Genomic DNA, 11,472 nt, shown 5'->3' with positions numbered 1-11,472 from the left:
TCTGTTGCTGTATTATTTGCCTTGCGGTTCAGAGTCTAGTTGGGAGAAGCATCCACACGGGTAGAGGCTAAAGAAGTCTACCAAGCACAGGGTGGAGCTACGAGCAGTGCATTATCTCACTCCACCTTGTAAAACTAGCATTCTCTAGAAGCCTGAACTCATCTCCATACTTGGCCCCACGCACCCAGCTTGGACTCTGCCCCCTCAGGAGGGAGCACTTGAGTTTGCTGAGTCAGGTGGAAAACATTCCTTGAGAGGGTATTTTTGAAGGAGTAGAAGGTCCTCAAAGACCTGGGGCCTTTATGAAGTGACCCCAGTCAGCCCACTGTTAAGATAGAAAGGGGACTTTTCCTATCATTTTCCCTTTTCCACAACCGAACTACCAAGGGCAGGGTAGAATTTCCAGCAAGACCCCAGGCATGGCTAAGAGATAGCTGATTGAAGGTCTTCTATGAATAAAGATTACTGAAGCTGGAAATAACTGATTCTCTAGAAAGAAGATTGAAAGGGAACTTAAAAAAGCTTTCGAGTCCTTGGTAGACGAGAAAGTCACGGTGGGCCTGTTTAGAACAGAAAAGAGCCTTCTCAAGCAGGGTCTTCCAAAAATCATCTGAGTTTATAAACACTCCCATGGAAGGCCGGGTGTCTCTGAAACCAATCAGTGATTTACCCAGATGCCTTCCAGCAACTTGTCACAACTTTTTGGAATAGAGGCCACTTCCTCCTGAAGTCGGCCAGGGGGCTTTTGGGATGAACACAGAGGAATTGGCATTGCCTCTTGGATGTAGACCCAGAGATCTGAGCTCTAGAAAACAGAAGCCATGCTGACAGATCCTTGCTGACCTTTCTGACTTTGTAGGAGCCCCCACCCCACTCCGACTGCAAAGGTCAAGAATTCTGAAGGCTGGTGTGCCTCCCAAGGAGCCAAACCTCCACTCACGCTGGTCACAGATAAGCTCTGTCATCACCTATCTCCTAAGTAGAAGGGCAGGAGAGAATCTTGCATTTTGTTGGTTACAATACCCTGCCCTGGGGTCTAAATTGGGGCTCTCATCACCAAAAGCTGTAACAAAATTGCCAAAAAGGACATAATGACAGCGGGGGCTCCTCTCTCCCTACTCAATCCAAACCTCCTGAACTCCATTCTGATCCACCACATGCTCTCAGATTAAATGTTCTGAGTAGAGTCTATGATACAGAGCTGAGCTCAAGAGTTTTTTGTCTCCTCCCAAGGCCCATTCTTTCAGGGGTCCCTTTACCACTCTGGTGACCCTCCCTTTAGTATGCCAGTGTCACTCATTGAACAAATATTTGTTGAGTGTCTGTTATGTGCCAGGCCTAACGGGACGAAGTCCTCCCAGTACAGACTGACCAGTATGACATTGGGACATAAATTGTGAAATGAGCAAAATCCACTCCTGTAGTCAGCTAGTAGCACTCCCACATGTGTCAGGGGACCCAGGGCCAGCCACTTGGTGGCCTACTTCAGAAACAGTTATTCTGGAGACTCCCAAGATCAGAAGAGGGTTATAGGACAAAGGACTTATATTGGTGGGCCCTGCACCCACTAAGCAGCTAATCTAATCCATGGGCACTTTGATCCTCTAACGATGACAGGTCTGATTCTGAGATGCACCTAGTTTGTTGTTGGTGGTGGTGTTTCCCTTAGGCTTCTGTCCAGAAAGATTCCTTCCTCTCCACAATATTAGTAGTGAGGGGCTTGGGCTAGTTTAATCCAAATAACTTAGTGAAATGGAGTAGACATACTAGTGAATAAGTTTATTTAAAAAGGAACCTTCCTGCTTGGTAAGATGCTGTCAAACAGCACTCCCCAGCCCAGTGCCTTCAAAGGCCAGAGCCAGGAAGGTGAGAATTCCTGAACAGAGATCTCACATCTCAGCGTCTGCAAGTCAGGGCCACACAGAGGAAGGATTCTCTGCCTTCCCCTACTTCTGCTGCCTGAAGCCAAGGTCTTAGCTCAGGTATGACCATGCAGGTGTGATCAGTGGGAGTGAGGGGGTAAAATGCCAGAGACTGGGATTCTGGGACACAGAATAGTTACTGTGTACTAAGTGCCAGGTACCTTTCAGTTTTGCCATACTTGTTCGAATTTAATGCTTAAAACAATACAAATATATTATCTTACAATACAGTTCTGCAGGTCAAAAGTCCAAAATGGGTCACATGAGGCTAAAATCAGGGTGTCAGCAGAACTGCGTTTCTTCTGGAGGCTCTAGGGGGTCATCTGTTTCTTCGCTTCATCCAGCTTCAGAGGCTGCCCACATTCCTTGGCTCATGGCCTCCTTCCAGCAATCACATCACTCTGACCTCTGCTTCCAACCTCTCATCTTCTCTGACTGCCTCTCTTGCCTCCTTTTTGTATATTTAAGGATGTTTGTGATGACAATGGGCTCACCCAAATAACCCAGAATAACTACCCCATCTCAAGGTCCTTATAATCACATCTGCAAAGTCCCTTTTGCCATGTAAGTTTACAGGTTCCAAGGAGCAGGACATGGACATCTTTGGCGGACCATTATTCTGCCTGCCAGACATATAACCCTCGTGTACTTCTAGGAGTTGGCGTATTCTACAATTATCTTCATTTAACAGATAAGAAACTGATTTGTGGGGAGGTTCTGTAACTTGCCCAGGGTCACACAGATAATAAGTGGCAGAGCTGGGATTCAAACCTAAGGTTGTCTGGCTCTAAACCTTTCTTCACTGAGGTGAAAGGCATGAGACTGGCTACAATGGGAGAAGCCTGGAGCCCCACCATTCCAGAATCTGGCAGATAGTGGCACCAAGCTCATGAGGGAATTTCTTGGGCAGGTGGTGCACGGCACTTTTCTGCCTGGGGTCCCAAGTCCAGAGACCTAGGTTGTAAGTTCAGTCCTTCTTCCAATGCCCTGGAAATCAAAGACACTGGGCAAGTTCCTTTCGCTGTCTCCAGTTTCCTCATCTGTAAGACAGGGTGGGAGGAGGCTGGAGTAGTTGATCTCAAAGTTCCTCCAGCTTGGACATAAAGAAGTTCTGTGACTCAGGTCCTGTCAGTGACCTGGTGTTGGAGGTCCTGGACCTTTCAGGAGAAACCTTACAAAATGGTGCTGCAAATACCAACAAACACACAGCACTTTACATTTACAGGATCTCATGGGGGCCTCCAACAAACCTAGCCATTCTTGTCTCCACTTCACTGATAGAAAACCAAGGCTCAGAGAGATTACATAACTGGCTCACCATCCTCATCCAGGATTTTGCGAGTTGGAGGCAAAATAAAATGAGAAGGTAGTTCTCCTGCTACCTCTGGACCAAATGCATTTTTCCCACATCAGTGATCCCTCAGGGCTCACCCATGTGTGATCAAATATGAACCATACAAAGATATATGTATTCGATTTTAAGTGACTGTCCTTTATTCTGAGATTAAGTCCTATTTTGGTGTTAGCCAAAAAAAAGTTGGCAACTCTGTGTTGGTCTCTCTCTAGAATTTGGAAATATTAGAGGTCTCTGAAATCTCAAAGTCTGGGAGCCACTGAACACTCTCCACTCTCCCCAGGCAGCTCCCTAGCACCACAGGTTCCCTTTGGTTAAGGGTTTCAGAGTTCTGCAGGGGTCTGGAAGGAGATGTGGTGAACCTGTTGGGATTAGAGATTCAACAGAGTGCTGGTGGGAGAGCTGTCTTGCCCTTGTGGGGGCGGGAGAAGGGGGGAGGGAGGGGGAGATGTGAAATCATCTCCCTGGAATGTGAGGGGAGCATCTCCTAAGGAGTGCCTGCCTTGCCTGGCCAGTTTGTGGATTTTTCTTCCTTCCCTCCTCTCCCCAGCTGGGAAGCACAATGGACAATGGCTTGGAACACACTTCCCACCAGGGAGAAAGGGATGGGTTCAGCTGACCCCCCACCCTGGGGACCTGCAAGTCTGCAACCACCCTGTCTCACCCATTCTTGAACTCTTGATCCCTGGCCCTGCAGCCCCCGCAGCTTCCTGTTTGCGCACTCTATTTGCCCAGCCCCAGGGACAGAGCTGATCCTTGAACTCTAGGTTCCACATCTCAGCCGGGACCAGTGAGCAGTGGCAAAGCCTGGGCTGGACTTATCACCTTCCCAGCCCAGCCCCTGCTGGAGACATAAATAGGCCCAGGGAGAGCTACTGCTCAGCCACCGCTGAAAGTGCTCACTCCAGGTAAGTGCTGCTTCCTGCCCCAAGCTCCTCTGACTTCCCAAGCTCTAGCATTTGAATCTCAGACTCTGGGATAGTGGCTCCAGACTCTGCCTCATGCTGGAGCTCTGGGTACCTGAGGCCATCTCTCACTCCAAGACCTTCTTCCTCCTCTCCTGCCTGGAATGAGTGGGGGAATACAGAGTTCCTCCATGCCAGAGGCCCACCCACTCAGCCAGGCCCCTCTTCTCCTCCAGGTCACCAAGATGAAAGCTGTGGTACTGACCTTGGCCGTGCTCTTCCTCACGGGTAGGTGTCCCCCAACCTAGGAAGCCAACCATCGGGAGGTCCTTCTCCCTAAACCCCTGCAGTCTACCTGCCTGGGCACAAGGAGCAGGATCTCTCACTAGCCCCTGCCCCCTCTCCTGCCTTCAAGCCTGGCCTTTCAGCTCCAATCTTGCCCAGAGCTGGCCTGATCTGAGTCTCCCTTCTCACCCCTAGGGAGCCAGGCAGGGCATTTCTGGCAGCGAGATGAACCTCAGACACAGTGGGATCGAGTGAAGGATTTAGCCACCGTGTATGTGGACTCACTGAAAGACAGCGGCAGAGACTATGTGGCCCAGTTTGAAGCCTCCGCCTTGGGAAAACAGCTAAAGTAAGGACCCAGCCCGGACCCAGTCTGGGGTGTCTGGGGTCTGGGGTCTGGGGCCGGGGGCCGGGGCAGGGACTGCTGGTCTAAAGGACAGTATGGCCTGTAGGAAGATGTAGCCAGATCGATCGAATCCCCACTTGCTATTTGATGGGCCGTATAGAAGGCTGGGACGGGTAGCAAGCAACAGACCAGCACTGCCCAGTGAGTAATCACAGCTCCACGTTCTGCTTACGAGTGCAACGAGACCCTTGCCATTCTTAACTCCTTTCTCTGCTGCCCTCCAGCCACAGGGATGGCTGTCTTCAGGGCAGAGAATAGTCTGGAAGCATAGAGATGAGGTCCTTAAACGGCCCAGCTTTGGGGACAGATGAGACTGGATACCAGACCCAGCTGTCTCTCACTAGCTCTTCAGTCCACCTGTACAATGGGATGTGGTGGAGGGCGGGGTGGGGGGTGCATTAGGTGCCACAGTGTGTGGAAGAGGCCAGGCCCTGGTCTGACCCACAGCTACTGCATGTTCAGGGGCAGGTGTTGTCCAGGTCTCACCACAGGTAAGCTGCGGCGCTGGGTCTGCAGCTCCGGGGTGTCCAGGGTGCTTGGGAGGTCCCCTCTGAGGCCCTTTCTCTCCCCACCTCTAGCATGAAACTCCTGGAAAACTGGGACACCTTGAGCACCACGGTCACCAAGCTTCGTGAACAGCTGGGCCCGGTTAGCCAGGAGTTCTGGGATAACCTGGAAAAGGAGACAGAGGTGCTGAGGCAGGGGATGGACAAGGATCTGGAGGCGATGAAGGAGAAGGTGAAGCCCTACCTAGACGAATTTCGACAGAAGTGGCAGGAGGAGGTGGATCTCTACCGCCAGAAGGTGGAGCCGCTGGGCAAGGAGCTCCACGAGGGCGCGAGCCAGAAGCTCCAGGAGCTGCAGGAGAAGCTGAGCCCGCTGGGCGAGGAGTTCCGCGACCGCGCGCGCACTCACGTGGACGCGCTACGCCAGCAGCTGAACCCCTACAGCGAAGAGCTGCGCCAGCGCCTGGCCAGCCGGCTGCAGATGCTCAAGGACAGCGGCAGCGTCCTATCTGAGTACCAGAGCAAAGCCAGCGAGCAGCTGCGAGCGCTTGGAGAGAAGGCTAAGCCAGCCCTGGAGGACCTCCGCCAGGGCCTGCTGCCTGTGTGGGAGAGCTTCAAGGTCAGCGTCCTGACCGCCATCGATGAGGCCACCAAGAAGCTGACCACCCAGTGAGCCACCCGTCGCCCGCTGGGACTCCCCTTTGCATCATTCGGTTTCTTGGAATAAACGTTTCCAAAGCGGGACATATGTATTGGGTTGTATGTTTTTTGAAGCTTCAATTATGATTTTTAAGCAATAAAAAGTTCTCAAAAAAAAAAAAAATTCTCGGAAAAATGGGTATGGACTCAGAGCCCTTGGAGGAAACATCTGGGGAAGCCTGGGCAAGGGCCCTGTTTATTTTCTAGTCTGAGCTCAACTCTGAACATGGGCCTCTCAGGGTCTTAGTCAATGTTGGAGGAGCTGCTAGGATCTGGCTGCTTAGGAGTGAGGTAGTATGACTCTTTCCAAAGGGGTAACAGGAAGGAATAATAGAGTTCCAGGCAAAGCGACAGATAATCCAATGCTAAGTGTCCTGAAAGAGCCTTAAACAATAAATGCTGCAGCCCTGTCTGAGGAGAGTCCGGAGGCAGGGTTGGCTTTGCTGGGAGAAGTGGGTCCCCAGAGGTGTTCCCATAGACAGAAGGCAGGAGCTTCTCCCAGCTCTCTGCCTCTGGGGTGGCAGGGGTGGCCCTCAAGGAACCAGTGGAACTTGAAGGATTTGGGCAGATTTAAATGAAGACCGTGGCTCTTGCTCCTTCCTCCCTTATTAATTCAATAATGCTTAAACAAACACTTCCTTTTTATTTTTTCACACGGGCAGCCTGCCACTCACACTCCTACCCTACGCAGAAACAGCCTCTGTGTCCTTAGGCACAGCAGAAACAGCCTCTGTGTCCTTAGGCACAGCTGTGCGAGCCAGCCAGCCCACCCATGGAGCTCCAAGCCCTGCCCCCCCCTTCTTTCTGTGAGCGCTAGCCTGAGTCAGAAAAAATAATCACCACCTCTCACAGGGAAGTAGCACATTCTATTTTCAAGATGCTTTCAACATCCATCATTTCACTGCGTCCTTCCCAAAATTCTGGGTAGACAGCCGTTAAAACCATGGTACGGATGAATAAGCTGAAGCTTGGAGATGGGAAATCATTTGCCAAAGTTGAAGAGCAGGATGGGCTAGGTTGCCCTTTTCAGACCCATTTTTCCCCGGGCATTCAGGGTTATTTAAAACGAAACAAAACAAAACAAGTGTGTGGTCAGGCTCTCAAGTTTGTTGGGGTATGCACGTATGCACGCAAATACTTGTGTACATCCCTGTTCATAGCCAGTCCTTCTTCACACTCAGGTACTTATAGCCTCCTGTGCACGTGGCTTCACAGATCTTCAAAGACGTGGGCAGTGCCTTCACGGAACCTTCCCTACTCTGTCCCTTCAGGAGCTTTTGTCCCTTGGTGCAGGCCACTGATAATCACACCTCCTCCATCTCTAGTGTTTCTTAACAACTCTTGGATAAAGAAGCAGGCTTTTTAGCTGCTAACCATCCTGAGCTACAACAACAGGTATTAAGCCCAGATTTAGGTGAGAACATTTCACAGGTGTGGGTGCTGGGGTCCTTTGACAATTGGGCCAGAAGAGAAGCCCAAGTGGATTTCCAAAGAGAGAGCAGACATCTCTGAGTGGGGCTGGATGTGAGAACACCACCAAGCTCCGTCAGGTAGCTCTCCGACACCTGGCACAAGAGTAACTAAGCTTTATTTCTGTGTCAGCTGAGCAAAATAAAGACAGAGGTCCGGCTCTGCCGTTTGCTGACTCCGTGACATTGGGTAGGTGCTTTCACTTTTCTGAGCCTGGAATTCTCTGATGTGATCATCTGTTGGGTAGTGGGGACATGAGCGAAGCAGCCTCTGTGGGTAACCTTGCATTCCTTCTTAGTTCCCAGGACACTGGCTCCCCACTTCAATCCTGGTCCCAAGGGGACAGTCAGCTCAGCCTATAGCGATGATGACAACAATTTCCCAGGTACCTTTGATGTACCTGGGAAATTGTTGTCATCATCTTTGGTGCTACACTCTCATTTCATTCATTCATTCAACAAACCTATAATGAAGGGGGTATTATTGTGCCCACTTTACAGATAAGAAACAGGTTGCTATAACGTGATGGAGCCAAAACCAGAGCCTAGTTGTATCTTATTCCAACCACTATGCCAGAGGCCTCCTTCCCTTGAGTGTGGTTGAGATGACCAGATGACCCAGGTAGCTCAAGTCAGCCGCATAATTTTGATGAACACATATAATCACATCTCTCATGATGACATAAAAATGCCAGGCACAGTGCCTGGCACAGAATACATTCTCACATCATGTTGTACAGCGTTTGACAGTTTATCAAAATAGTGTCAAACCTATCATCCTGTTTGCTCCTCCACGTAAACCTGTCAAGGCAGGCAGGGTACGTGGTAGGGTTATTCCTGCCTTTTAGATGAAGAAACTCAGGCTCAGACACCACCCAGGCACTAAGAAGTGGGTAAGGCACTGGCCCCAGGCCTGCCCGAGTGGGAGTCAGTCCAGCGCACGCCCACAGAACAGCCCAAACATGCCCACGTCCAAACACACATGGCACCCATGGGATGTCCCACTCACAGCACGCTGCTTCTCGTCCAGCTTTATTGGGAGGACAGCATGCCTGGGAGCGGGGGGCCAGGTCTGGGGGTTGGAGTGGGAAGGCACTGAGAATGCTGTCTCTTTCAAGCGAACTTCGGGGGCAGCTCTGAAGGCTGCAGGACCCAAGGAGCCAGCAGGATGAATAGGCAGGCAGACCTGGACAGTCGAAGTCTCAGGCGACCAAAGAGGGTAAAACTGGTGTGGGTTCAGGGGTCGAATCCCAGAACTCGGAGAACTTGTCCTTAAGCGTGCTCCAGTAGTCTTTCAGGGAGCTGAAGCCATCAGTCATCCAGCCCCTAGGGGTTAAATCAATAAGGGAGAGCAACAGAGGTGGGGGTGAGAGCTCGTCTGTGAGCAGCAGCCACCACGGGGGCCCCCGACCATATCCACACTGCCTCTCGCCCACCCTCTCAACCTCACCCAGCAACACCCCTGAGACCTCAGGCAGGGTCCCCTATAGCTCCACCCAGGCAGAAGAGAGGCAGAAGGTGGTGATGGGGCCCTAGCTCAAGTCTAGCCCTTGTTTCTTCAGATTGGGGCAGACGTTTGTGTCCCCACTGGTTTGAGGCAAGCTGGAGAGGACTGACTGGGCAGGGCTGTCATTCTATTCTAGGCAAATGATGCCCACTAGAGTTTCACAACTTGGTGGCTCTTGAGTGGGTTGGAGCAGAGGGAAGCAGTCTCTCATTTGGAAAATCATCAGAAGATTGATTAGCTGTGTGATCGCGGCAGGTCACTTAACCTCTCTGAGTCTTGATTTTCCCAGAACTAGCTACCCCATAGCTAGTTCTGAGGACTAAGAATGTTTGTGAATGCCCCTGCTACGTAAATGCCGGCCAGTGCCAGTGGAGTGGAGGTGGCGAGAGGACTAGTGGGCAGGGGCAGGGTGGTAGAGGAAGGACAGACTCCTGCTCACGTGGAGCCCAGGGCTTAGAACGAGGCAGAAACACACACACACAAACACCATGGAGACTCCCGGCCAAACCTCTAGCCAGATTACTAGTAAAGGAAGATGGGAGTAAGGGCTAAAGTGGCCTTCCTTAGAGCCACGCAGGGCACCGGAGGGAAAAGGGAGGTACGACGAAGGGAGAAGAGGTCAGGAGGAAATAGATACCTCTGGCATCTCTCCAAGGCAGCCTGAAAAAGCCCTGGGAGGGACCCTTGTTTTGTAGACCAGAACATGGAGGCTCAGAGAGGCACAGGTCCTGGCTGGGTACAGGAGAGCCACAGCCCCACTACCGGGGCGGTCACCAAGTCTGGGGCAGGTAGGAGCTGAGGGAGCTGGAGCCCGGGATGGGGAAGTGAGAGTAGTGTACCTGGCCTGCTGGGCCACCTGAGACTCCTGTATGCTGGTCAGCGCGGCCTGGGCTGTCTTGCTGGCTTGCTGCACGTAGTCCTGCATGAAGCCCAGAAGGGAGGCATCCTCGGCCTCCAAGGCTCCTGAGAAGACAGCAGGGCTGAGTGGGGTGGATCAGCCTCTGGGAAGCCCGTGGCTCCTGCTCAGCCTCCGTCAGTGTCCAGGATCACCAAGCCACCTCCCAAGGTTCCCCCAGCCCAGTCTCCGCGAGCTGCTTACGGGCAGAGGCCAGGAGCACCAGGAGGGCAGCAACAAGGAGGACCCGGGGCTGCATGGCACCTTTGTTCCTGCAGGGAAGCGTCCTGTGAGTGGTGCCCCAAATCCTCCCACCTTTAGGCCCTCCCCAGGTAAGTGGTATGGCCCCTAAGGTGGAACCTGAGTCGTCAAGCCAGGCCGAGAGGACTGTACCCACGCTGGCACAGGGGTGAAGGGCTTTCAGATGGAGGCTCAGGGGGATCTGGACGGAGTGAGAGGAGTGGGATGAATGGAGAAGAAAACCCACCAGACTAGGAATCAGGACACTTGGGTTCTGGTCTGGTTTCTGCCACTAACATGCTGCATGACTTTGGGTGAATTTCTGCCCCTCTCCAGGCATTTTTTTTTTTTTTTTTGGTCTGGGATAGATTGGGGTGTCTAAAGGTTTCTTCCAGTCCTAAACATGCAGAACGGGGGGAAAGCGAACAGAACTGGAGCCAGTTTCAGTCCCAGGTCTGCAACCACACTCCACGTAGCTGTGGGTGGTTGACCTCCTCTCCACGGGACACAGTTTCCCCCGTGTGCAATCGGGGGTCAGGGTTACTCATCGAGCCCTAAGTCTTCCTTGGCTCTAGCCAACTCCTCTCCAGGCTTTGCTGGCTGGGCCAGCAGAGACCCTCCTCAGGCCCTCTCTATCCTGCTCTCCTGTCCCCCACCTCCCCCTGCGCAGGGGCATTACCTGGAGCAGCTGCTTCTTGGAAGGAACTGAGTAGGCAGACAAGAGGGTTCTGACCTGTTTTATATTATCCCCAGAGCGGCATGCAAGTCGGGCAAAGGTCACCTGCCGATCAGTTTAGAATAGGGCCTGAGGCAGGGTGGCCAGATGCAGCCAGGCCTGCTGGGAGAGTTGGGAAATCTCTGGAAGGCTGTGAGTGCCCATGCCACTTCCTACCATAACCGTAGCCCAGAAGGCTCAGGAACTGGGGATGTGTGGAGCCTGGGGAGACCCTGTTCCTTCTGAGCAGCCTGGCTCCTTGGGAAGAAGCTGGTGACATAGGAGAGGGGCTTAGGGGACAAACCAGAGGCCTCTGGTCCCACGTTAGCCCTTCACATTGATCCCTCCTCCCCCCACCCCCAAGTCCTGAAAACAGCCTGGACTGGGGTGGGAGTAGGGTTGAAAGGATAATGGGCTTCTTTAGACTTGGGAGCAACTCAGGGCATTGGGATTGGGGCGTCTAGAGTGAAATCACAAAAGGCAGAGGCTTGTGTGGGGAGAGTGACACAGTTGAGTTCACAGTCACCCTCCTCAGCTTCTCCATCTCTGGCTTCAATATGGTGCTGCTT

At 52.3% G+C, this 11,472-nt stretch overlaps 2 protein-coding genes across 4 annotated transcripts; one reads left to right on the top strand and one right to left on the bottom strand.

Moving 5' to 3' along the window:
* Positions 1-3,979: 3,979 nt before the first annotated feature.
* On the top strand, positions 3,980-6,126 carry APOA1 (apolipoprotein A1). The gene is made up of 4 exons (XM_039887968.1): positions 3,980-4,184; positions 4,418-4,469; positions 4,662-4,815; positions 5,451-6,126. Exons 2-4 carry the CDS (start codon positions 4,427-4,429, stop codon positions 6,049-6,051), a joined length of 798 nt encoding a protein of 265 aa, XP_039743902.1. The 5' UTR covers positions 3,980-4,184; positions 4,418-4,426; the 3' UTR covers positions 6,052-6,126.
* A 2,155-nt stretch (positions 6,127-8,281) lies between these two features.
* APOC3 (apolipoprotein C3) lies at positions 8,282-10,949 on the bottom strand. Of its 3 annotated transcripts, XM_039887965.1 has the most exons (5): positions 10,868-10,943; positions 10,309-10,390; positions 10,153-10,220; positions 9,893-10,016; positions 8,282-8,872 (listed from the first exon to the last, which is right to left on the bottom strand). In XM_039887965.1, the coding sequence occupies exons 3-5, from the start codon at positions 10,205-10,207 to the stop codon at positions 8,749-8,751; spliced, it is 303 nt and encodes a 100-aa protein (XP_039743899.1). In that variant the 5' UTR covers positions 10,208-10,220; positions 10,309-10,390; positions 10,868-10,943; the 3' UTR covers positions 8,282-8,748. The 3 variants fall into 3 exon arrangements, with proteins under 3 accessions (XP_039743899.1, XP_039743900.1, XP_039743901.1); XM_039887966.1 differs by lacking the exon at positions 10,309-10,390 and having other exon boundaries at positions 10,868-10,949; XM_039887967.1 differs by lacking the exons at positions 10,309-10,390; positions 10,868-10,943 and adding an exon at positions 10,436-10,459.
* Positions 10,950-11,472: the final 523 nt, after the last annotated feature.

The sequence above is a fragment of the Pteropus medius genome, unplaced genomic scaffold (genome assembly GCF_902729225.1).
Source record: "Pteropus medius unplaced genomic scaffold, Ma_sr-lr_union100, whole genome shotgun sequence".
Lineage (NCBI taxonomy): Eukaryota > Metazoa > Chordata > Mammalia > Chiroptera > Pteropodidae > Pteropus > Pteropus medius.
The sequence above is the reverse complement of the archived record's forward strand: the minus strand, read 5'-3'. Positions and strand labels throughout refer to the sequence as shown.

Coding starts and splice junctions, on each gene's coding strand:
- APOA1 (XM_039887968.1), top strand. CDS start 4,427: ATGAAAGCTGTGGTACTGACCTTGGCCGTGCTCTTCCTCACGG. Junction 4,470..4,661: donor GGCCGTGCTCTTCCTCACGG/GTAGGTGTCCCC, acceptor TCTCACCCCTAG/GGAGCCAGGCAGGGCATTTC. Junction 4,816..5,450: donor GCCTTGGGAAAACAGCTAAA/GTAAGGACCCAG, acceptor CCCCACCTCTAG/CATGAAACTCCTGGAAAACT.
- APOC3 (XM_039887966.1), bottom strand. CDS start 10,207: ATGCAGCCCCGGGTCCTCCTTGTTGCTGCCCTCCTGGTGCTCCTGGCC. Junction 10,017..10,152: donor GGTGCTCCTGGCCTCTGCCC/GTAAGCAGCTCG, acceptor CTGTCTTCTCAG/GAGCCTTGGAGGCCGAGGAT. Junction 8,873..9,892: donor CAGGTGGCCCAGCAGGCCAG/GTACACTACTCT, acceptor TTTAACCCCTAG/GGGCTGGATGACTGATGGCT.